This window comes from Mus caroli, chromosome 7 (assembly GCF_900094665.2).
Source record: "Mus caroli chromosome 7, CAROLI_EIJ_v1.1, whole genome shotgun sequence".
Taxonomy (NCBI): domain Eukaryota; kingdom Metazoa; phylum Chordata; class Mammalia; order Rodentia; family Muridae; genus Mus; species Mus caroli.
This window is the reverse complement of record NC_034576.1, coordinates 51,539,424-51,566,240: the sequence shown is the minus strand read 5'-3', so window position 1 is coordinate 51,566,240 and position 26,817 is coordinate 51,539,424. Positions and strand designations below refer to the sequence as shown.

Below are 26,817 nucleotides of genomic sequence, written 5' to 3'. Positions count from 1 at the left end.
TAATCTATGGCCAGATCTTGATTTCTGCAAGCAAGCCTCATGGGTGAAGGTAGAGGTCTGATCCCCAGTGTGCAAGCATAGGGGCCCTACACAAAAGTATCCCTTGGGCTCATCACCCAGAGAGGTCTTGGCCAGCTCCTGTGTCGTTTTTCCTGGGGGAAGGGAACTAGGACACTGAACCTCCATGCAATCAGATGTGCCTTTCACAGGATGCCAACAGCAAGCTATCCTCTGTGCAGTGCTTAGCCTCACAACCCATGGCATAACGCAGCATTATTTCTTTAGAGCGGCAAACCGAATCTGAGGAGATTGTCCCNCCTCCACTGCAGCAAAAGCCTGGGCTATCATGGCAAAAGTTCGGGCCTGCACACGCTGCACCTGACACATGCGCCAAACACACAATACACACACACTATTACAAGCATACATCCCAGGGCTCCCATCAGCCCTGAGGCAAGGGATCTTATAAACAATAAACCCAAAAGGAGGTCACATACAAAGAGGCGTAGCCTGAAAAGAAACATTCCTTCCTCCAGCAAATTGAAATACAGAAGTTTCAAACACATTAGAACCATTCCAATAAATTTTGCATTATCCCAGGCCCCTCCTGCCACCTGGCTTAAGGGGGAAAGATCAGTGCAACTACCATTCACCCCACATAACAACCATACATATAAGGGGCACTGCCCAAGGTGGAAGGGAATCAGGAACACTCCTACAAAAAGGAAAGGGGGGGCTCATCTAGGTTGGGAGGGTATAGTGCCAATGCCCTTGGATATACTGGCTGGCCACACCCCTCGAATCCAGGTAGCATTAGTTTTAGTAGATACAGCTGAACACAATCATTCATCTGTGAAATATTTTGAATCATCTGAAAACACAACAATCCCTTTAGCTGAAGCAGCATAGAAAAAAGGCAACTGTAGTGAAGCATTAGATGTAAAGAATTGAGGAAACACTTGAATGTGTCAATGGGTGACATGGGTTTCAGGAACACAGCCCCTTCAGTTCTTCATAGCTAGCTCTTCAGTTCTCACTAGCGGGACCATTCCCAGCCACAGGAACATCCATGTCCTCATAGCTCTGCTTGTTTTGAATTGCTCTGGTCAGCCGTTCTGGGACCCACAGCTGTTGTAGGTGATCCTGGGGAAACACACAAACAGACCCTCTCTCCCAAACCAATTGAGAGCGCTCCTCTCTTGCCTGATTCAGTGCCTCATTGCCTCTCTGGAGTTCTGCAACACCTTCAACACCGGTGGGCAATTATTTCCACACCCTTATGGCAATTTGATTCACCTGCTCAAACACGTGCACTGGATATCCTGTCTGTTGTTGTACAAAGCGACCTTGAACAAGCAGCATATCCCTATCCCATGCTGGATTTCCTGCAGCAACATTAGCCACTGCCTGTTCATTTGTAAATTCAATAAGGAAGGCTTTCCAATCTAAATACTGCCCAGGTGAAAGGCATGCCTTTACCAAGCCTGCCCAACCAGACGGTGTCATGCAGTGTCTATTCAATGCCTCTACTTGAGCCACCATATAGGAGGCAGTTAAGCCCTGCATCCGCACGGACTCAGCCAAATTCCTGATTACTTTGAAATCTAGAGGCTCATGATATCTCTGCTTGGTCGGTGAAAATAGGACATCCCAGCAAGGAGAATCTAACCTCTCTCCAAACCTCCGGACAGAAGGTCCGCTATATGCGGCTGCCGAGGAGGCATAGGGAGGGGGTGTGGAAGCTAATTCGCCTTCCTCCCCCACCTCGGCTTTTATTTTGTCCTTTCTGTCCGCCTGATAACACTGTGTCTTTCTTTTTCTTTTTTCTTTTTAAGCCCTTCTCCTCTTCTGACATACTCTCTTGTTGCTCTATGAGAATTTTCTGACCTGTCTTGACTGCCTCTCGATTCAAACAGTAACAGAGTCCATATATCAGAACAAACAAGACCAAAACTATCAGACCTACCCACAAAGGGTCAATGGGAGAAAAAAGCATAACTACACAGTGAGGATCTATTGATCACTACACTGAGGTTATCATAGTTCCTTAACTTGTCCCCAAACCGTGAACCTTAAGTTGAGAAAAAGAGAGAATTTGTCCCAAAGCTGGGAACCTTAACTTGTCCCCAAACCGGGAACCTTATCGTTACTTTGTGCCTGCTTCCTGGCAACTTTATATTCGCCTCTATTTTATCCGAGGTCCTTCCCAAACTCCTGGGATCATAGTTTCCCTTACCGTGAACTTACCCTGCCGGCAAACACTGACTGCTCAAAGTTCTGAACTCGTTGGTGGGGGAGTCGGTTCCCTGTATGGGCCACCAATTTTCTGCGTCTGCTCTCGACCAGCAAGAACAACACGACCACCAGTCCTTCTATCAGCAGTTTATTCAGCAAACTTCAGTCTTCATCTTTCTTCTTTCTCTTCATGTATATCTCCCCAGAACCCTGGGCCTCTCACTCTTATATACTCTCAGTTCCCATCCACGCACAGCAGGCCACATCACCTCACCAGGTAAGCAGCTTCAGCTAATCAGGGCAGCAGGGGCATACCTCCACCAAAATGGATTCGCCAGTATCCTGGTACACCAGCGCAGCTCTCATGATGGTTGTGGCTTATATTCAGGTGAGGAAGTCAGGTGCAAGTCATAAGACTTAGCTGCAGTCCCTGGCGCCTTCTTGGGACTGCTACCACACCCGCTCCTCACACATGTCCTCCTGAAGATTAAGGAAAATCTATCTTGTATCTTACAGAATTCATTTTCTATGCTTTAGTCTGCACCCTACATGTATCCTATTTACAAAGGATTTATAAGTTTAGTCTTTAAATTTCAGATTTCTTATATATTACTCCCCTCTCTCTTTACACACACACACACACACACACACACACACACACACAGGGATTGGGAAATGGCAAAGGCAATCGTTAGACATTTTTTAGGAATACTAGAGATGTAGACTGACAGAATCATCAAAAATGTTATTTTTTTTCTTTTCGTATGTAATTTGTGGCACTGAATTATGCTTTAAAACATTTGCAAAAATCTTTATTCTAAATTCTCATCTACTTTTGGGTTTGTGATTCATTTATCCATTGGTTGAGTGAAAATACTCAGCTATTCATTGTGCCCTTAGGGAAAGATAGATACAGGCAACAGAAAACTGCTTAATATCCCCAAGGATTTCCTCCTTTATAGTTTATAATTTGAAATGGATACCAAGCCATGCTACCCTATAAGTCTGGTTCTTGCATACTGGTCTTGGCATAATTCAACATATATCCTTCAGGGTTTTTATATTTTCCCAATTGTTAGCTCCTCCCTCTAAGACTGAGAGCAGCAGCTCTTGGTCATGCTTTTGGCTTCTGAGTTCCCAAAGCAGAGAAAAACTAGCCTTAGGACAGAAAGAAAGGTGGATTTAGACTGTCATTTCTTTCTGAGAAATAGTTTGTTTTAAAACAGGAATTTTAAAACAGCCTGAGACACTGAGAGTTTATACTGGAACCATTAACTACTCTAATATCAATACAGGATATGGGCTATAGATAGCCTATATATATATACATATATATATATATATATATATATATATATATATATATATGTATATATATGATATATTTAAGTTAAGGCTCCAGAAATATTGATTTTGATAAATTGCTTCATGTCTACCACCCTGTTTCACCATTTTAAGAACTAGGTAAACCGTTAACATCTATAATGGTGAGCCTAAGAATCAGAGAACAAAAAGTATGTGTTCATGTCTTGTTTTTCTTTCCAGAAACATCAGTGGAAGGGATCCAAGAGTGGATTCAAACATAACATACTGGGGAACAAACATCACAGCTGTGAATGAAAGCAACCACACTGGAATGCCATTTTGTGAAGTCATGTCTTGTACCATGGTTTTTCTTTCCCTCATTGTTGCCCTAGTTGGTCTGGTTGGAAATGCCACAGTGCTATGGTTCCTGGGCTTCCAGATGCGCAGGAATGCATTCTCTGTCTACATCCTCAACCTTGCTGGTGCTGACTTTCTCTTCATTTGCTTTCAAATTGGATATTGTTTTCACATGATCTTGGACATTGGTTACATCCCCATTGAAATTGATCTGTTTTACCTTGTTGTGTTAAACTTTCCTTATTTTTGTGGCCTGAGTATCCTCAGTGCTATTAGCATTGAACGTTGCCTGTCTGTCGTGTGGCCCATTTGGTATCACTGCCAACGCCCAAGGCACACATCAGCTGTCATATGTACCCTGCTTTGGGTCTTGTCCCTAGTATGGAGCCTTCTGGAAGGGAATGAATGTGGCTTCCTATATTACACTAGTGGCCCTGGTTGGTGTAAGACATTTGATTTAATCACTGCTGCATGGTTAATTGTTTTATTTGTAGTTCTGTTGGGATCCAGTCTGGCCTTAGTGATTACCATCTTCTGGGGCTTACACAAGATTCCTGTGACCAGGCTGTATGTGGCCATTTTGTTCACAGTGCTTGTTTTCCTGCTCTTTGGTCTGCCCTATGGGATCTACTGGTTCCTCTTAGTGTGGATTGAGAAATTTTATTATGTTTTACCTTGTAGTATGTATCCGGTCACAGTATTTCTCTCCTGTGTTAACAGCTCTGCAAACCCCATCATTTACTGCCTCGTAGGCTCCATTAGGCATCATCCATTCCAATGGAAGACTCTCAAGTTATTTCTGCAGAGAGCCATGCAAGACACTCCTGAGGAGGAAGAATGTGGAGAGATGGGTTCCTCAGGAAGATCTAGAGAAATAAAAACTGTCTGGAAAGGACTGAGAGCTGCTTTGATCAGGCATAAATAGCTTTGAAGAGAATTATGTTTTTATCACTTTGTGGCATTTTCATAACGTTGTTTAGTTGATGACCCAAGGTTAACTCAGTTGGGAAAGTAGTCAATGTTGTAGAAGTTGATTGATATGGGACTTGTTACAAATACTGGGTACAACATTTCTGCAGCTATCTTGCTCAGGGTTTTACCAACTTCTTTTGATGTTACTCCTTGCAAGATCTATGGGGTTCAGGAAAGGTGTTGACCACAATTGATAAATCCCTTCTTCAGAAAAAAGTTTAAGAAAGTACAGGAAAGGGTTGCATTTCTTAACTCACTTAACTTGATAGTGGATAAATTCATGTTATATTTTGCAAAACAATTATTCTGTTTCAAGGCAAACTTTTCTTCAGTGTTGAAGGGTTAAATAGATACATTATATAATCCCAGCCTTTATTAATTTCTGTATGATTTAAAGAATATGTGGAGCAATAGTTTTTCTTATACACATTTCTTAGTAAAGAAGTAAACATTCTCAAGAGAAGTGTTAAACATCCATGTCCACAGGAAGGTGCAGTGTCCTCTGTGGCTCTCGTCACAGTTGCCTCTTTAGCATCCCATGGTTGAGTATTGTCTTTGACATGATCCTCATGCTCTCTGACTGTGTAATCCCTCATGAAAAGTTTCCAATGAGGTCCTCTAGAAAGACTCCCTTGAAATACAACTTATTTTAAATCTACACCATTTCCAGGAGCCCATAGCATCTATTAACGTAGTTATGCACAGTTTAGTAAAATTTTCTATAAAATAATATTCCTTTTATAAAGCTGTAGTAAGTAATAATTTCAATTGTTCTACAATTAAGAGAATAGAATATCAACAGATTAAAGTAAACAAATCAACATGTTTTCTTAAGTTAATGTAGCTGCATGACTCTGTACCTAATCAAGACACAAAATACTACACTATATCTTTTAATTTTCATTTCTTCTCCTGTCATAATTTTTATATCACAGATAAATATGTTATCCATACTTCTTTTCTAAACTAAATATTAGGGTGAAAATTAAAAGATTGTAACATGGTGCTTGATACGTGTGTCTAGATGGTTGTTGTGGTTGAACATACTAACCTATACATCAATTCATGTAAACATTCATTTTTTATTCCTTGTGTCAAAAACTTCGTTTTCACAAAATTTCCTGTGTGCAATGAACTATTACTACAAAGATCTCATGCTTTAGATTACTTCTATAGTTTGAATGAAAATGGCCACCATAGGCTTACCCCTAATTGTTAGAGTTGTTTGGGCAGGATTAGGACCTGTGTCCTTGTTTGAGGAGGTATGAGACTCCGGGTTGTCTTTGAGGTTGCAAATCCCCAATGCTTCCACTCACACCCCATGTCTATAGATTAAATATAAACTCTCAACTACTACTCCAGTGTCATAGCTGCCTGCTTACTGCCATACTTTCAGCTATGGTGTTCGTGCAGTACAAATCTTCGGGACTGTGATCTACCAAATTAAGTGCTTTTTTTGTAAATTGCCTGTTTCATGCCTTTTCATCACAGCAATGGAAATATATCTAAAACAGAAGCTGGTATCAGAGACGGTGTTATTGCTGTAACAGGCATGATCCTATTGCTTTAATAGGGAGGGAGCAAGAGTATGGGATTTTGGATTAGGGATGCAATTGATGTAGGGCTTAACAGACCATCCTAGAAGGAATATGGATGAAAATGATTCTGAAGCATTGTACATTATGGAGACCCAGTTCACATAGTTTTTGCTGGAAAAAATTTTAGTAACTGAGCTAAAAACTATTCTTGGAAATTTGTCAGAAAATGTGGCTGCTTTTTACCCTTCTGTTAAGAATATGCTTCAGGCTAAATTGAAAAGTTTGTAAATAATTTTTTTGGCAAAGGTTTACAGTAAAAATGAGTGAGAAGGGCAAAAGGAAATATAAAATGTACAATTGAAGAGGAAAGGATAAGCAGGATTTTTAATTTTGGAGCTAATTCTTGGGTTTAAAGAAGTGATTAGTTTAAAGAAAGTCCTGATGGGAAATGGAATAAATGAGGTTCTGCTCCAGGCCAAGGCATCACCCAGCTAAGCTTTCAACTTGCACAGAGGAAATTCATAAAGATTCTCCTTAAGCAAAGGAAAATTTATTCAGCAAATTAAAACAACATATCAAAGCTTATGCCAATGTAATTCAAGGAAGTGAAGATGTAGGATCTGTGCCTCTGTAGGTGGGAAACATGTACTTGACAGTTCAACACTGAGCAGACAACAGAAGTTGGTAGCATTAGTCTTCTGGTTCTGGCCTTTGAGTCAAGAAGAATGCAGGAGTAAAGGGATTATAGAATCTTCCTCCAAAGTTAAGAAAAGTGAATGAGGCCAGGCATGCAAGAAGGGAGTCCTTGCTTGGAGGCCTGGAAAGGTCTCCATTGTGACATTGTGACATGACATTGTGAAGATGAAGCCTAGATTTTACTGGAGATGGAAAGATATTGGAGATGCCAGAAGTATGGCATATCTGCCAAGAAGCACTGTATAGAGAGAGTGAAACCAGCCCAAGAGAGAGAAATGTATTGCAGTTGAAAAGGGTACTACAGAGTCATCTCAGCATTTTGACACCAAGACAAGAAGCTACAGGATTTAGACTTTGCCCTAGTGAATTTTGATTTTATTTGACCCAATATTTCCTCATTATGTCCCCATTCTTCTCTTTTGAAATGGATGGTAATGTATAATCTCTGTCTCTGTATGTTGGAAAAATGTGCTTTGCTTTTTGATTTGAGAAGGAGTTACAATTGAGAGATTGTCTTGAGTCTCATAAGAGACTTTGGACTTTTAAACTGTATTGTGACCAGGAAAGACTGCAGACTTTTAAAGTTGGACTTAATGTATTTTCTCCTGTGCTATAGCTACAAAATTATGTGGTCTGAGGACTGGAATGTGGTAATTTACCCAAAAATGTTCCCCTATAGTCTCATTTTGAAAATGCTTGGCCCCAGGTTGGTGGAACTGTTTGGAATAGATTAAAATGAGTGCTCTAGTTGGAATATATCCCACTAGGGGTGATCTTTGAAGTTTCAGGAGCCAGTACTATTCCCGGTTAGATCTTTATCTGCCTCAAGCTTGAGGGTCAGATATGAGCTTCCAGCAACTGCCCCATTGCCATGGCAACCTTGCCTACTGTCAGGCTTCTGGCTATGATGGTCATGGATTCCACTCCATGGGAATTGTGATCCTCCCTATGAAATATATTTTTATGAGTAGACTTTGTCATCATGGCAACAGAAAAGTAATTATGACACATTCTTTTATTTTATATTTTGTTAATATTTTTAAAACTATGTTTTTCTTCTGTTTAAATAAAGACTTGATGAAAACTACATTGTTTCCTTATATATAGTCATATATACTCAATATGTAGATACCGACACTTTAAAAAATACATTCTACTTCTAAATGAAATGATGTCATATATTTCTATTTACATCTATCTTGCATACTATAGAATGATATACATTAAGTCATTAATATGTAATAAGTCACCAGGTCCCCAAGTTCTTAGTAGTTGAGTAATCATGTCATGTATAATTTCTCCTTGTTGATCACATCTTAATTTTAATTCAAAAATTGTTGACTACTCTAAAGATATATGAGGTATGTGTGCCACTTTTGAAGCCTTAGGATTATTGTGTCATGATGGTCATTGATGAAATTCATAGGCATCATTGCTGGACAAGACTATTGATTGCTTCTTTCCTTTAGAAGTGTGCATGGCACCTCCTGGTACCATGCAAGAGAAGGCATTCAAATCAGTTCCAGCACAGATGTATCTGGGCCCTGTGTTGGTGGTGTCATCATCAATGGAGACTTAATTTCTACCTCTGAGGGAATATCAAAGGAAACATCAATACTTTGTATGCTACTAATCTTTTAGTGAACACTCTAAGTCTTTAAATTACATGTATTATAAATCTTTATATTTAACTTCTGAATTAAACCATGCATATTTAAATATATGGACTATTGAAGATCAAACATGTAGTGCTTTTCTGTTTGGAGTCTTCTACTCTACTCATTTATATTTTTAGTGATGTCTGTTTAGCACAGACACACACTACACTCTGAACACTATTCAATATTTTGTTCATTGGCATTCTTTTATATGTATTATAATGCATTCTTCTTTAGAATATACATTCTATATTCACATATTCTATAGACTACACATCTAGAATACACACTCTTCTCTGTGTGTTTGAATCTATTTATTGGCTTTCTTTTTTTTTTTTACAGTTGGCCATGCATGTATTGAAAACCATTTAGAGCAGTTTGGAACACATGATATTCACACCTCAGTTACAAGTTCCCTATATCCATAATCCCTAACCTGTGTTTTAGGTGTTGGTCTGATGCTGGCCTCCTTGGTTTCTCTAGCTTCTGGGCAACAAAAGTGAAAATAAAAAAGTACTGAATCTCTCAAATGGAGCACAGAGTAATAAAAATACATGTGTGTATCAGATGGAGAGTTCTCAGTGTAAGTGAGCAGTGGGAAACTTTAGCTGCTAAGACCTGGCACCCCCACCTACATGAAAGTCAGAGGACAATTTATGGAGGTTTTCTCTCCTATGATGTGGATCACAGGGAAGGAACTCAGGTCTCTATGCTTGGTCCCATTACCTTTATCCACTGTGCCATCTAGTCAGCCATTTACCATAGACACATAATATTTATTGGCATTCTTATGGATATTTTATATTACTACATTTTTTTGGTCTTGGCATGGCACTCTTTAAATGTTTAATTATGGGCTGTCTCAAGGTCAGAGACTCTTGTGCATAGGCCTAGTGACTTGAATTCAATATCTGGGCACCACACATTAACAGTATAAGGAAGATACTGCAAATCCACAACAGGTCTAATTGTGACAAATATGTGATCATGTGTTTCCTGGCCTTATTTGTTATACATCTATAAAAAAATCACACACCTAAGATTCAGGGAATATTGAGGACAATGGGGAAGAATGATGGTAATATCCAGAATATCAGATGTCTCTAGTTAGACAGTGTCTTCTAGAAATGACAGGGAGGCTGAACCCACACAATATCAACAATCTTAAAAAATCTTAACAATCTCACCAATCTTAAGCAGGACCTGCACAGTGATAACATGCAGTGATACATGTCAGTGTGGATGGGAAAAATCTCACCAGGACTCATCCCTAGATGATGTGCTATAAGCATTCAATGGCTACAGAGATACGGAAAATCAGTCTTCATCAGGGATGAGCCCTCCTTGTGGGTTACTAAATCCAAAGTGATCAGACTTAAATATGACATGGAGTTATGAGCAACAGTAAATAAACAAAGTTAGTTCCATACATACACATACATATATAGATATGGCACTATGTGTATAAGAATGTAGCAAAAATAATAATATAAAGAATAAAATGTCTTGTATTTCAGAGGAAGTAGAGGGCATGAGAATTGTGATGAATGGGGTGATGAAAATTGTACTGGCTGCTTTTGTATGTTAACTTGACACAAGCTGGAGTTATCACAGAAAAAGGAGCCTCCATTGAGGAAATGCCTCTATGAGATCCAACTCTAAGGCATTTTCTCAATTACTGATCAAAGGTGAAAGGTCTCATTGTAGGTGGTGGCATTCCTGGGCTGGTAGTCCTGAGTTCTACAAGAAAGCAAGCTGAGCAAGCCAGGGAAAGCAAAACAGTGAGTAATATTCCTCCACAGACTCTGCATCAGCTCCTGCTTCCTGACCTGCTTGAGTTCCAGTCCTGACTTCCTTTGGTGATGAACAGCAATGTGGAAGTATAGGCTGGATAAACCCTTTACTCCTCAACTTGATTCTTGGTAATGATGTTTGTGTAGGAATAGAAACCCTGACTAAGACACAAATAGAGTAATCAAATTTGAATAGTAAAAATAAAATAAAATCCTGCATTGAGTTAAAAGGGGTGGTCTTGGCAGTTGATGAATCCTGGGAAGGGAGACTCACTTTGCGAGAGTGTGAAACTGGTAAATAGGTTGTCTGAATCTCAACAATGAAGCCTCACACATGGACATATCATTAGTATCAATTGGAGACACTGGGTTTGAAAATATGTAGATATAAGAAAGAACCACCTTAGTGGGAGTCCCTTGCTCCTATGACCACATAAGCTCCATTTTAGAGACAGTGGAAGGACAGAACTCAATGCCAAACAATGTTCTTTTCTCTAGAGGTACACTATGGATGTGTGCAGCATCCTCTCACTTAAACAAATAAGAAAATAATGAAAAATTAAAAAAATATCTGAACAGCTCTAGGATCTATAAAATAAGAAATAATCTAAGGTCAAAATTAGTAAAAGGGGGTAAGCAATAAAGACAAGAGAAGGCATATGTGAAGTAATGATTTAAACAACAACAGTGAACAGGACTGCTAAGTACAAAGGAGATGCTAAACTGAAAAACCTCCATCCAGAGATTAGAGAAAGAGTTGTAACTTGCTAACCTTCAGGCGTTTGCTGGATGAGTTGATGCTTATTCACATCGCCCCTGAAAACGCATACAGTCAATTGGCACCAAAACAGTGATCAAAGAGGCGTTTTAGAGGCTGGTGGTTGACCTGCAATGAGGATAACTAAATGAATCTGGCATTCTGAAATGCACATGACCCTCTAGGGGGTCACTAACTTAGAGAAAGAGGTATAAGACTCAAACTGTACCATTGGCATTCAAGACCTCAGGGTTGATGCCACTGAAATGCAAGGTATTATTGACTTTTGTGAGCATATAGATGCTAAAATGTTGATAGCCTTGCAGAAATGGACAGACATGGAGAGATACACTTCACCACTCAGAACAATATATTCACAAATATACAAAGAACAGATGAGGATGGACATGTGATTCAGGAATGAAAAGCACACACTTCCTCTTGCAGAGGATTGATGTTGGTTCCAGCATCCATACCAGGTAGCTTACAGCCTTCTGCAAGTCCAGTTTCATAAGGATCCAATGCTGGTGGCTTCCACAAGGATCTGAAATACACAGACACAGACACTAAATATCACACACATGTATAATGCATACACACACAGTCACAAGAACATGCCCACACCCACGTGCATGTGTACATAGACACATACACACACAAACACAGGCACAGTGAACTATACATGAAATGAAACCATTCAAAAAAGCAATGATACTGAATCTAAAAGAAAAAGTTTCAGTCCAAAAAATTTCCACCTGCACAATACAGCTTAAGATAAGACTACATTAAAAGTCCTCTAATTATATTAGAATACTGAGTATTCAAAACACTGTAACTGAATGTATTAAGACAGATTATGTTTCAAAGCAAGAGAAATGTCTGAGCAGGCTGTATGGGATGGACTAGAACTCTGGCCTTCTCTACTTTTTTGGAACAGAGGCAGAAAATTTGTAACTCTCTACCATGAAACATGCCCAGTATTAGTGATTTGGAAGGTATAACCAAGAGATAATAATTAAATCATGTGAAGATTCATGAAGCTAATGTTACCTCTTACTAAAGCATATTCAGAAATGCCTACACTTTGTAAGATATGGTTATAGGTACATTAAGACCTTTTTATACATTGTGTATTGCAACAGCCTATTTCTATGTATAGATTATAGTGAGTAGTCATGAAATAGACTGAACAAATGAATAATAAAGGAATTAAAGAAGAAAGGAAGGAAGGATAGGATGAAGATAGAAAGGTAGAAAAGAAAAGGGAAGGAAGGAGGGAATGCAGGAAAGAAGGATGAAAGAGAATAAGAATGGATGTAGGAAGGACATATTGAAAGAAGGAAGGAAATATAAAGAATAAAAGGGAGAGAAGTAGATAGGAAAGAAGGGAAGTAGAAAGTGGTACAGGGTAAAATGGAGGGAGTAAGGCAGGGAAAATAGTCTATTGATGTTGAAATTTTGAGTCAATATCACACAAATATTTTATTTTTTTTATTTTATTTTTTTTATTTTTATTTTTTGTTTTTTTTTGAGACAGGGTTTCTCTGTGTAGCCCTGGCTGTCCTGGCACTCACTTTGTAGACCAGGCTGGCCTCGAACTCAGAAATCNGCCTGCCTCTGCCTCCCGAGTGCTGGGATTAAAGGCGTGCGCCACCACGCCCGGCAACACACAAATATTTTTAATAAATAAATTTAGTTATTTATAAAGTTTAAACATAAATATGCATTCTGGTTATGCTCTTTTTTCATCTTCTATTGATTCTCTCTCACTATTGCTAGCCTCATTTCGTCCTTACAAATGTCTTTTTCATATTCATGACTTTTTTTGTTTTATTTAGTGCTCCAGATTTAATCTATGGTGTTCTGTGTGATAATGTTTTTGGAACTAGCTATCACAGCCTCAAGAAACTACAAAAAAAAAACAACAAAAAACCCCAAAAACAAACAAACAAACAAACAAACAAACAACAAAACAAAACAAAAAAAACCCTACAGTGATTTTTCTTCTTCCAAAGTCACATACCTGTCAATAGCTCAGGAGCAGTGGCTTAGCCATTGGAGCATCCTCTCTATCCAAAACTAGGTGTTCAGTAGGTTGAAATTATGTAGTTCTTGTGAGAGTAGACTCGTTACTGTGAATTTATATGGACATCACCATGTTACATTTATAGAGTGGCATTGAACAACCCTATCTTCAGCTTATATTATTTTGAGTTTCTTTTTGGCAACATTCCCTGAACCTGATTGAAGTGCTACAAACCCCCTTTTAAAGGAGAAGCCTTGTACTCTCCTTCATTCTGAATACTGTGTGCAGACTTGAGTCTATTAATGACTCTCTGTTTATTGCAAAGAGAGACTTTTTAGATTCAGGCTAGAAATAATTTTTGCCTGAGATCATAAGCATCAATATTAAAGGTGTTTCGATACTTTGTCCAAGGAAATAAAAAATATTTCCACCTAGGACCTTCTCACTGTGGACTATGCCCCGATTCAGAGGACTATGCATGAATATCTGTTATAGAAAGGCATGAAATCCAACCAGGGAGCAGTTTGTAATTCACATACAGTCCTGCCAGTACTGCACCAAAAGGCACATCTTGCCTGGCAGTTTGGGTTTGTATATATAATTTATAGCTGGGTGAAAAGAAACCATGCTGTGATTGTAAAATTCTCGTTATCTGTGAAGAATTCCTTGTGTTGCACATGTGGCTAATATTTGTCAAGAACATGTCTCCCAAGCAGGGTTCATGACATCATGATGTCAATGTAAACTCACAGCAATGGGTCTTTTCTCACTAGAAATATATAAGTTCAACACACTGCACAGCTAGTTTTGGAGAGAGAAGATGCTCCAATGGCTGTGCCACTACTCCTGAGCTATTGGCAGAAGATTTGAGAAGAGGAAAAACGGTCCTACAGAGAATTTAAGTTCATATTTAATGCAAATGTCCTGGAAAGGACTGTGTTTCTGAGATTTCTGAGTAATTTAAAGCATATCATGGAAGGCAATGCAGGTGCTCTATAAGTGTGAGACAAGCCAATATCAGGGGAAATTATTAAGTGATATTCCAAAGGTCTGATTATAAACCAGCTCATTGCTATTGCAAAGTAACTGAATGGGACTTTACTTCTAATTTAAATATTGAGGGGGAGAATTGATTAAGGTAATTAGTAGAAATTTAAAACAGGCTGACTAAAGTGGTAAGCAAAATTGTTAGTAACACGTAAAAAGTTGTATGAGTTTATTTTGTATGGCAATTGTAGTGAGTCGTTAAAATGTGTACATTAAAAGCTAAATGAGTCCTTCCCAGAGCACATGAGATGATGATGACTGATCATATTCTCTTTTACTGGTAAGGAGAAAGTGGTTGAAGACATGTTCCAATACAATAAACGTGTGCCCATAGATTGTGTCACTTTATACATACCGTAGATCCAATATCCAGTTATCTTGGGCATCTTTATTTATCAATTATAAATACCTGGAAGTGGGTTGTAGGTCTACATGCATAGAGAGTAATATCTGCCCAGCTATTGTGCTGATTAGGCCTTACTATAAATATAAGGGTTGTATGTATCTTGGAACTTAAATAATTAAAGATGGAATAAAAACTTCAGGCCAGAATTAAATATTTCCAAAAGAATTGATTTCAGTTTCTCTCCATTTACTTTGATGTTAGGTATTCACTTGCTGCACATTGACTTATTGTGTTAGGTGTGCACATTTTATTCCAGTACTTTCCAAGTGTTTTAACATGAAGTGGCATTGGATTTTCTCAAAAGCTTTTTTAGCATTTAATGAGATAATCATGTTGTTGTTTTCTTTCAGATTTTTTTATATGTTAGATTTCATTGATGGATTTTCATATATCGAGCCACCCTATATGCCTGGGATAAAGGCTACTTGATCATGTTGCATGAAATTTTTTCATTCATTCTTAGATTTGATTTGTGAATATTTTATTTAGTATTTTTGAACAAATGTTCATAAGGGAAATGGACCTGAAATTGTTTCTTGTTGAGTCTTTGTGTGGTTTATGTATCAGCGTGAGTCTGGCCACATACGATGAGCCTTGCAATGTTTCTGCTGTTTCTATTTTGTGGAATAATTCGAGGTGTATTGGTAATAGCTCTTTTATGAAAGTCTCATTCAATTTTGTGCTAAACCCATCTGTGCAGGTCCTGACCTTTTTTTTTTGTTCAGAGAATTTTAATGACTGCTTCTTTACTTAGCACTTATAGAAATATTTTGTTTATTTTCCTGAACTTCATTTAAGTTTGGTAAGTGGTATCTATCGAGAAAATAATCCATTTCATTTAGTTTTTTCAATTGTCTGGAGTAGAAGCTTTTGAAGTAAGACCTAATAATTCTTCAGATTTTCTCAGTGTTGTATTATATGCCCTTTATTATTTCTGATTTTACTAAGCTGGATATTCTCTCTCTGCCTCTTAGTTTGGTTAAGGGTTTGTTAGTTTTGTTGATTTTCTCAAAGAACCAGCTCTTGGTTTCATTGATTCTTTTTTTTTTTTTTTTTTTATTAAGATATATCTTAATTTTATTTTGTTTTTCATTGATCATTCCATTTGTTTACATCTCAAATGATATTCTACTTCCTGGCTACCCCTCTACAACTCCCCATTCCTAAATCTGCCCACATCTCCCCCCTCTCCTTTGCCTCTCTGAGGTTGCTCCCCTACTCACCCACCCTCTCCTGCCCCACTCCCCCAGCATACCCCTACTCTGGGGCATCAAAACTCTACAGGATCATGAGCCTCCCCCCTCATTGATGTCAGACAAGGCTATCATTCCTATGTATCTGGACCTATGGATCCTTCCCTGGGTTGGTGGCCTAGTCCTTGGGAACACTGGGTGGTCTGGCCAGCCTACACTGTTCCTTCTATGGGCTTGCAATTCCACACTGCTTCTCCAGCATTTTAGCTAGCTCCCCTACCAGGGTCCCAGAGCTCAGTCTACAGGTTGCCTCTAAGTATCCACATCTGCATTGGTTGGTTGCTGGCTGAACCTCCCATGTAACAGCCACACTAGGTTCCTGTCAGCAAACACCTCTTGGCAACAGCAACAGTGCCAGGGTTTGGTGTCTGCAGGCAGGATGGATCCCATTACAGATGTTTGTAAGCCACCATGTGGTTGCTGAGAATTGAACTCAGGACCTCTGGAAGAGCAGTCAGTGCTCTTAACCACTGAGTCATCTCTCCAGCCCCAACTGATCCATTCTTATCTCCTTGTACAAAGCTCAAATCCTAGTGGATTATGGAACTCCACATAAAACCACATAAGCTAAATTTAATAGAAGAGAAAATGGGGAACAGCCTCAAACACATGTGAACAGGGAAAACTTTCCTGAACAGAACACCAATGGCTTATGCTCTAAGATCAACAATCAACAAATGGGACCTCATAAAATTGAAAAGTTCTGTACAGCAAAGGACACTGTCAATAGAACAAAATAGTAGCCAACAGATTGGGAAAAGATCTTTACCAATCTTACATCCTATAGAGGGCTAATATCCAAAATATACAGAGAACTCAAGAAGTTAGACTCCAGAGAACCAAATAACCCCATTTAAAAATGGGGTACAGAGAATTCTCAAATGAGGAATCTCAAATGGCTGAGCAGCACCTTAAGAAATGTTAAACTTCTAGTCATAATGGAAAAGCAAATCAAAATGACCCTAAGATTTCCCCCTCACATCGATCAGAATGGCTAAGATAAAAAACTCAGGTGATAGCAGATGCTGGTGAGGATATGGGGAAAAAGGAATACTCTGCCATTGCTGGTGGGACAGCAAGCTGTTAAAACTACTTTGTAAACCAATCTGGTGGTTCCTGAGAAAATTGGACACAGTAGTACCAGCTCTACGACTACTTGGCATATACCAAAAGGATGCTCAAACATATAATAAAGACACATGCTACACTATGTTTATAGCAGTCTTATTTATAATAACTAAAAGGTGGACACAACCCAGATGTCTCTCAACAGAATAATGGATCATTGTTTCTTTGCATTGTTCTCTTTGTTAATTGATTTCTGCTCTGTGTCAGATTATTTCCTGTCATCTACTTCTCTTGGGTGTGTTGCTTTTTGTTCTAGAGATTTCAGGTGTTTTGTTAATTTCCTCATATGTGTTGAGGTTTGCTCTTTTGTTATGTATGCTAAAAAGTGTCACCCAAAGCCTGGTTGCTCCTAGGGATGAGGGAATCCACATGTACTTTGGTCCTTATTTTAAAACCATTGTTTGAATAAAGATGCCAAAAGTCTATAGCTGAGCAGGAGAGAGATAGGTCAGGTTTCAGTTCCTTGGGGTCTGAGCAGGATCACAGGGGAAAAAAGGGAAGACAGAAGGTGGAGAAAGGAGGAGATGCCATGGAGTAGCTGAGTCATGAAAACATGGCCGTGAAGGAGTTAAGAACAGTCCAGATGAAACATAACAAGTTATAACTTGGGGGTATAAATAAGGAAGTAGATGCTAATGGCTTAAAGGATGATATGTCCTCAGCTCTAGTACTTTACAGGCCTATCATAAATAAAATGTTTTGTGTATTTTGTCTGGGTTCCCACAGGAGAACTGAATACAGATCACCATAGTGCATGACATATATCCAAGTTACAAACTCTCAAGAGATAGTTACATGGTGGTTTGGGAATATGCTTATATAGTAAATGGAAGGGAATTTGAATGAAGTTGAATATAGAGAAGAATATTATACTAAGGAAATAAATGGTAAGAAATAAATAAATCCATATGGATAATAATGTCCAAAGAAGAGAGAATTGGAATAAATGTTTTCAAGGGTACACAGATAATGAATAAACACATCCAGGCCTTTGATCTCAATACTTGGGAGACATAGGCAGGGAGAGATAGATTCCTTATAAATTTCAGGCCAGCCTAATGTACAGAATAAGTTCAAGTCAGCCTCAACTACAAAGAGAAACCCTGTGAGAATAAATATTGATAATTATTTCAAATTAATTGTTTTAATTTTTAAATTATCAAAAGAAGATCCTTCTAAATTCTGTGCTTGCAATAGTATTATAATTTATGTATAAGAGAGGTAAGAATAGAGCAAATCTAAATTTAAAAGGGGCTGCTGGTTGAGTCTATCTATACTTTTAAAGATATCAGATTGCTGGGAAATGGATATGCTATGTTGGGAGATAGGCCCCAAGTTTGTGTTAACAGGGAAGAAGAAAAGTTTTGGACTCCTTACAAAGTAGAAAGGATCTGTTAGAGGGAGACCTCTTGAAGCTTTTGGCTACAGACAGGATAAAATCAGAAACTTCAAATGCACTGGTAATATATATTATTACACACTCTATTGAAACAACTCTAAAACTGACTGGGACATATATGTATCTCCAGACAGAATTTCAGCTTCCATGGCCAATAAATCTTGTTGACAATAGAAGTCTCATGACTTTGTCTTATATACAGTCCTTTCCTATGATATGAATTTGAATATAAATTACAGTTTGACTATGTAATCAAATAAACTTCTAAAAAAAGGCAGTTGTCTTTCACCTGGTCAAACAAAGAGCAAAAAAATCATCCTTACTTGCTCTTTGTACCCTGCATAGAACTATATATTACTTGTAAGGATTGTATATTACAAAGTGGAAGACCTTGAGGGCATCTCTGATAGGTTTCAGCCCTTAAAGGATGTGGTGATGCTTAGAACTGGTGTTCTAACTCCATGAGTGATCTTGCCTCAAACTGATGCTCTTTCTCAGAGAACTGGAAATAGTTCTACCTGAAGACCCAGTAATGTTGCTCATGAGTATATATACAAAAGATAATCCACCTTATCACAAGGATATATGCTCCACTATGTTCATAACAGCCTTATTTGTAATAGCCAGAAACTAGAAGCAACCCAGATGTCCCTCAACTGAATTATGTATACAGAAAATGTGATTCATTTACACAATGGTATACTAATCATCTCTTTAAAATGAATTGTTCAGGAAAATGTTTTTGGTCTAAGAAGATATTTTAAGTTAATGATACAAATTGGCATAGAAATTGATTTAAATATAGAATTTGGAACTCACCAGGATATGGTAGATAATAAACATTTTCTCCCAAGTTTCCAAGTACAAACAGACTGTAATTGTAAAATATAACTCTTACATAATAATTTTGAAAACTGGTTCATAATTTTTATACTCTATGTTGTTTCTGATAAGAAAAAAAAAAGCCTTTTTACACAGACAAAAAAGAGGTGAATTGTTGAGATTTGACATTTTGCAATGGATTTTAATGCTAAAATCTGGCCCCGCAAGGACTGGTTGTCCCCCAGGATAAAAGAATCTGCATGTATATCGCTCCATATTTAAAAACTATTGGTTAAATAAGATGCCAATAGCCTATAACTTGGCAGAAGAGAGGTAGGTGAGGGTTCAGTTCCTTATTGTGGGGTCTGAGGAGGACCGTGAGGGAAGTAAAGGGATGAGAGAAGGTAGAGAGAAGAGAAGATGTTATAGGATATCTGAGTCATGAAAACATGACCATGAGGGCTGGCCAATTGGAGTTAAGAACAGTCCAGATGGAATACAGCAAGTTATAACTTGGGGTCATTCATAGGGAAGTAGACACTAATGTCTTGGAGGGTAGATATCTGCCCAGATGCAGTGGTTTAAATGTTTATCACAAAAATAAGGCTTTGTGTCTTTTATCTGGAAGCTGAAGGATCAAAGTGGGGGTAGAAACTCCCAACTGAGATTATATATTTAATACAAGTATGAGATCAGCCCAGTTTCTTTATGAAGGCACTTAGTTCTATGCCCTATCTTCTTAGCACAGATTTCATTTGTGTCCTGAAAGCTTTGGTATGTCATGTGTTCATTTTCATTGAATTCTAGAAAGTCTTTAATTCCTGTCTTCTTCTTTGATCCAGTGGTCATTGAGTAGAGAGTTGTTCAGTTTTTATGAGTTTGTAGATTTTCTGTTGTATCTGTTAATGTTGAAGTTCAGCTTTTTTTTCCCCTTTTTTCCTGATTTTTGGTTTTTTGAGACAGGGTTTCTCTGTGTAGCCCTGGCTGTCCTGGAACTCACTTTGTAGACCAGGCTGGCCTCAAACTCAGAAATCTGCCTGCCTCTGCCTCCCAAGTGCTGGGATTAAAGGCATGTGCCACCATCGCCCATCGAAGTCCAGCTTTAATCCACGGAGGTCTGATAAAATGTAGGAGTTAAGTCAATCCTCTTGTATTTGTTGAGACTTTTGTGACAGATTGTATGGTCAATTTTGGAGAAGGTTTCATGAGGTGTGGGTGAGAAGATATATTCTTTATTCTTTAAGTCGGATGTTCTGTAGATATCTGATAAGTCCATCTGAGTCATAACCTCTATAATTTTTATTATTTTCTCTGTTTAGTTTCTGTCTCAATGACCTATCCATTAGTGAGAATGGTGTGTAAAGTATCTCACTATTAAACTGTGGGGTTTGATTTGTGATTTAAGCTTTAATAATGTTTCTTTTACAAATGTGAGCACCCTTGCATTTGGGGCATAGATGTTCAGAATTGAGAAGTCCTCTTGTTGGATATTTCCTTTGATGTGTATAAAGTGTCCTTCTCTCATCTCTTTTGCTTACTTTTGGTTAAAAGTCTATCTTATTAGATATTAGAATGACTACTACCATTTGTTCCTTCAGTTCATTTGGTTGGAAAAACTTCTTCCAGCACTTTACTCTGAAGTAATACCTAGCTTTGTTGCTGAAATGTGTTTCTTGTATACAGAAATATGATTGATTCTGTTTATGTCTCCATTCTTTTAGCTTTTGTCATTTTATTTGGGAATTGAGTCCATTGATGTTGAGAATTTTACCTACCAATGTTTGATAATTCCTGTGAATTTGATGGTGATGGTAGTGGTGGTGGTGGTGGTAGTGGTCGAGGTAGTGGTAGTGGTAGTGGTAGTGGTAGTGGTAGTGGTAGTGGTAGTAGTAGTAGTAGTAGTACTAGTACTAGTACTAGTACTAGTAGGTGTGTGTGTGTGTGTGTGTGTGTGTCTTCTTTCAGTTTCAGTGGAGTGAAATTATTTATTTTTTGAGTTTTTTTAGTGTAGTTAGCTTCATTATGGTGGAGTTTTCCTTCTATTATCCCCTATTGGGATGGGTTGGTGGGAAAATATTGTTTAAATTTTGTTTTTTCATGGAACATCTTGGTTTCTTCATCTATGGTGATTAAAAGTTTTGCTGGGTATAGAAGCCCAGGCTGGCATCTGTGGTTTCTTAGTGTCTACAAGATATCTACGCATGTCCCTTAAGCTTGAGTCTCTGTGTAGATGTGGGGTATAATTCTGATAGACCTGCTTTTATATATTATTTGACTTTTTTCCTTGCAGATTTTTATATTCTTTCTCTCTTCTGTATATTTAATGTTTTTGATTATTATGTGGTGGAAGAATTTTCTTTTCTGGTACAGTCTATTTGGTGTTCTGTCATCTTCTTGTATGTTTGTACACATCTCTTCCATTAATTTAGGGAAATTTTCCTCTATGAATTTGCTGAAGGTGTTTTCTGGCGTTTCAGCTGAGAATCTCTTTCTTCTATTCCTATTATCCTTAGGTTTGGTCATTTCATAGTATCCCAAATTTCATGGACATTTGTGTCATGAAATTTTAGATTTTTGCCTTTTGTTTGGTTGATCTGTTCATTTCTTTCATTTTATCTTATATGCCTGAGATTATGTCTTTCAGCTCTTGTTGGTTATGCTTGTGTCTGTAGTTCTGTTCACTTTCTTAGATTTTTCACCTCCAAGATCACCTCAGTTTGTGCTTTCTTTATTGTTTCTACTTTTAATTTCAGGTCTTGGGCAGTTTTATTTATACCCTTCACTTGTTTGATTATATTTTCCTGTATTTCTTTATATTTTATTCATTCCCTGTTTAAAGGCCTCTGCCTGTTTGAATGCATTTTCCTGTATATCTTAGAGGGATTTATTAATTTCCTCTTTATACACCTCTATCATCTTCATAAGATTAGATTTAAGGTCATTTTTTCATGATTCAGGTTTGTTAGGATATTTAGGGACTGCTGCATTAACATAACATAACATAACATAACATAACATAACATAACATAACATTTTTTTGTACTTGGTGTTTGCCAGCCTGATGGTCTCTAATGATATCAGGCTTCTGGTACTGCAGGTAGAACTGGTAGTATTTGACTTCATCAGGTCTCTAGTTGTCCATTGTGGAAGCAGGCCTCCAGGGTACACAGGCAGAGTTGTTGACTGGGTAATGGAGTGCAGATCTTGGATTTCATGTAGAGTTATGAGCCAAAATTTAGAATGCAGAGGAGATGAGGCAGTCCTTATGGCTGCTGTGTTTGCCTGGGAACCCAGTTGGCAGGTGTTTGGGGCACAGTGATCTCACTTGATTGTCACACGTGGCAGCAGTCCACCAGTAATGCAGACAGAGCTGTGGCCCGGAAGTGCCATCAGCTCAGTTTTTAATCAACTATAATCAATATTTTATAGAATAACTACACGATAAGAGTTTACTCCTCTTTATATTTTGAAGGTTCTGTCCTGATTGTTTGTTATTATGTATCAGAGCAGAATATATGGGAAGCAAGAGCACATAGCAAAAGATAGAAATCTCAAGAGAGGATGCAAACTGTAACAAGAAAAGACAAGGCATCCCTCTCACTGGCTTACTTTTTACATATATTCTAGCTTCCAAAGTTCCTTCAATTTCCCCCATGTAACTCCAGTATCTGTTAAGGAACTATTTAAAGCATTTAAACCTACTGAGTGATTTCTACACTCAAACCTTAACATTCTGTATCTGACCCCAGAGGTTCAAGTGCATATTTTGATTACCAGATAAATTTAGTTAACTTCAGTACAGGGACCACAGACCCTCCTCTCAAACTCCTCTTTGATTCTGTTGGATATGTTTGTCACTAAGTGGCTGTGTGACTTTTTATGGGAGATATAAATAAATATCTACTCAGCCAGGAAACCCATGAAATGCAAAGTAAAATTTCTACCAAAGTTCTCATTGTTGACCCAATTAGTGTCTTACAGGATTACTAGTGAAGTATGGATGAGGGATGCTTGCAGGAGTTTGGATGACTCAGAGGAAGCTGACCTTTAAAAGGCCACCCTAGCATGGATGATGGCACATGACAGCTGTAGCCTTGCTGCTCTCTGTAGGACCTGAATACAGTAGGACACTTTAATTTAAAGAGTTTTCTCAAGGATCCACAGAAGCTTTTTTCCTTACTCTAGATTGGAATGTTTCAGTTAGAAGAGACTTATTACATTAAAGCAGTTTCAAGCTTCCTAGAAACATGAGGCCATTACTTGACCCAAACGTGAACTTGTGGTCTCCAGAGTGGTGATAGCTCTACAAAAGAAAACATCTTATCTGATGTTCTCACTGTCCCATGCGATGTCTTGTGGTAGAAGAAGGATTTGCATTCAGAATCCCCTGTGGTGTCACAATGCCCATCAATTTGGTGATCGTGGTCCCCATATTCTCATAACCTAGTTTTGTTTTTTATCTACTGCACTCCTCCAGTCTTAACTTATGCCTCTTTTCTCCTATTTTTTTGGAGGCTGTGGCTGTTATTCACTTGCAGCTAGCAAGTTTATATGAGTTGCTCTATTTACTGCACCAGCACATATAACAGTTTGTAGCTAATATGTCTATGCTTTGTTCTTTGGTCCTGGTGTTAAGTAGAGATATGGCTAGTGATAAGGATTGTAATATCCTTAGGTTTCTTTGATTTTCATGTTATTTACTGCTATTTTCTAAAACTTTCTTAGTATCTATTTGTCGGGCAATGGGCTATGCACAGACAGCCTGGTCTCTAGCCAAGTTGAGGTGGAACCCTAGTAGGACCTGGTGGTGATAATTTTCACCTACATGGGATAGAAGGCATTCCATCATGTCTTCTGGACTCCTGGCTCCTGTTGAAGTTACCACCCCCACACCCTCCACAGGAGAGGCTCATGGCTAATAGTCACATAGACAATGCCCCAAGCTTCTGACCTTCAGGCTAGACCCCTCCCAGTTACCTAGCAACAGCAAGATAACACAGCCCAGTATAAGAGGGGCTGCTTGGACCCTCCTCACTCTCTTAAGCTTTTACTTTCCTTATGCTCCCTCTTACTATCTCCCTCTTACTCTAGCCTTTCTTCTCTCTCTCCTTTTCCCCTTCTCTCCTCTTGGCCATGATTGCTCTCTCTTCCTACCATTTCTCTTCCCCCCTGCCTTTCTACAATAAAGCTTTAAAACCATAGACTGTCTCTGTTCATCAAGGCCCGAACTAAGGATTCTCGCCTGCATGGGAACCTCTCTCCCTCTGTCCTCTTCCCATATCTCCTATTCTGTTCTCATCTTCTCTACCATATCCAGCGTGGGATGCTGGAGACTGAGAACCTGGTATCAGGTTCTGCCTCTTGTCCATCCCCTGCTGTGTGGGGTCAGTGGCTTCACACAGCTAGATGTCCACAGGGGTCGAATGGAAAGCGTCCGGCAGTCCTTCTGCTTCTGCCTGCCCAGAGCACAGAAACTCTGGCTGGATGCGGGCTCTCTCCCTCCTTGCTCTTCCCCTACACCTGCAGCCCCACATCTATTACTGTCCCCTCACAAACAGAAGACAGGAAATAAAATGGTAACTGAGCTATTTTCTATGTAGACTCTATACCAAGATATAGGGAAGATTAAAAGAAACATGCTGCATATTTTTTATTACTTTTATGTTTTTTACACTCCAGTTATTACCCACCTCATAGTCCAAGCTCCTATAGTTCCTCATCAAATCCTCCTTCTCTTTATTCTAGAAGATTCCCACCCTCCAGACCTCCCCATTCCTTGCTTAGAATTCCTATTACCATTACTGAAGTGATGGAGAGAATTTAGATGAGAACAGAATTGCTTGGATGTATCTGTGATTGTGAGAATTGGCCATTGGGAAGGTACAGATTTTATGCCACGTTCAATTCACAGGCTAACACACACACAGATACACACACACAAGAGAGAGAGAGAGAGAGAGAGAGAGAGAGAGAGAGAGAGAGAGAGANAGGGGAGAGAGGGGAGGAAAGAGGGAGAGGGGACAGGGTAGGAGGGAGGGAAGGAGAGAGAGAAAGGGAGAGAGACAAAGAAGGGTAGGGGAGAGAAGGGGGAACAGGAGGGAGGACACGAGAGAGAGAGAGAGAGAGAGAGAGAGAGAGAGAGAGAGAGAGAGAGAGAGATATGCACACATGAGAGAGAAAGAGACAGAGACAAAAAGAGATGCAGAGACATAGTCAGAGGGATAGAGGCAAAGAAACAAATACATAATTATGACAGAATAAGAGAAAGAGGAAGATAATTAAAAGTCAAGCAAAGAATAACAATAAACATACCACCCATTTACTCTCTTCCAAACTAATGCCAATGTGTGGGTTTGCTATGTAAAATAGAAATCAGTCTGGCTGAGAACTCATTGATGAAACACAGTGATGTATTTTCCTCAGGTGTTGAAGGGTGTCAAAGGAAAATATAAAATATTAATGGAAAATGAACATATATTATGTTTTCCAGGAGCCTTCATACAGTTTGTATTTCCAAGAATTTTATCTCAGTGTGACAAACTGTTTTTTTCTTATTATCTTCCTCCAGTTTGACTATGTCTTCGTGTATAGTGTCATTAGTGTTACCACCACCAAAGCTATCACAGAATGAAAGGAAGTGAATAAAATGAGGATACAATGGTATTTGCATTTTAATTAAGTAATTGGGTATGTTGTACATATGAAGAGTGACTTAACAATAGAGAAAATTTTGTAGACCTTGACACACCTGGGAGGAATCTCTTTCATATTCTCTGTCCTACCTAATTCTAAAATGCATCAGCATTCTTTATTTAGAGAGATATCTGTTTGCCCAGGAAACGGGATATTTAAAAAACCTCTGTCTACCTCTATTTGTAAGAATCAAGGCACAGGTTGTCATCAAATTTGACAAGTCCAGTATCAAGGGATTCTAGGAATTGGGATAATTATTCTAAGCTTAAATTCTAATACTCACTATGTTGCAGCAGAAAATAGACATTTATGGGAAATTGGGAGTATCTATAACCTTCTGGTTGACAGTTACATTCTACATACATGTGAAGGTTTTTCTCAGGAACACCAAACAATTATTATTTTTCAAAGCTATGCAATGAGTAAAATTAGAACATGCAACCAGCTGAGTCAAGATATTGCTGAATAACTCTGTACCTTGTAATATCAGAAACATTGTTGTATGTTGAAAGTCAGATTCTCTATAAGGGCAGACCTATCAGAATTACCCCAGATTAATCAACAAAGACTATGAAATCTAGAAGATCCTAGACAGATGTTATACAGACCCTAATAAAACACAAATGCCAGTCCAGGCTACCATGCCCAACAAAACTCTCAATTACTATAGATGTAGAAACCAAAATATTCCATGACAAAACCAAATTTACACGAATTTTACATCTCCAGAAA

The 26,817-nt window shown here is 38.5% G+C and overlaps 1 protein-coding gene across 1 annotated transcript; it reads left to right on the top strand.

The window, feature by feature from the left end:
• The first annotated feature begins 3,784 nt into the window (after positions 1-3,784).
• LOC110299325 (mas-related G-protein coupled receptor member X2) lies at positions 3,785-4,822 on the top strand. The gene has a single exon (XM_021169000.1). The coding sequence runs from the start codon at positions 3,872-3,874 to the stop codon at positions 4,820-4,822; it is 951 nt and encodes a 316-aa protein (XP_021024659.1). The 5' UTR covers positions 3,785-3,871.
• Positions 4,823-26,817: the final 21,995 nt, after the last annotated feature.

Coding starts and splice junctions, on each gene's coding strand:
- LOC110299325 (XM_021169000.1), top strand. CDS start 3,872: ATGCCATTTTGTGAAGTCATGTCTTGTACCATGGTTTTTCTTTCCCTC.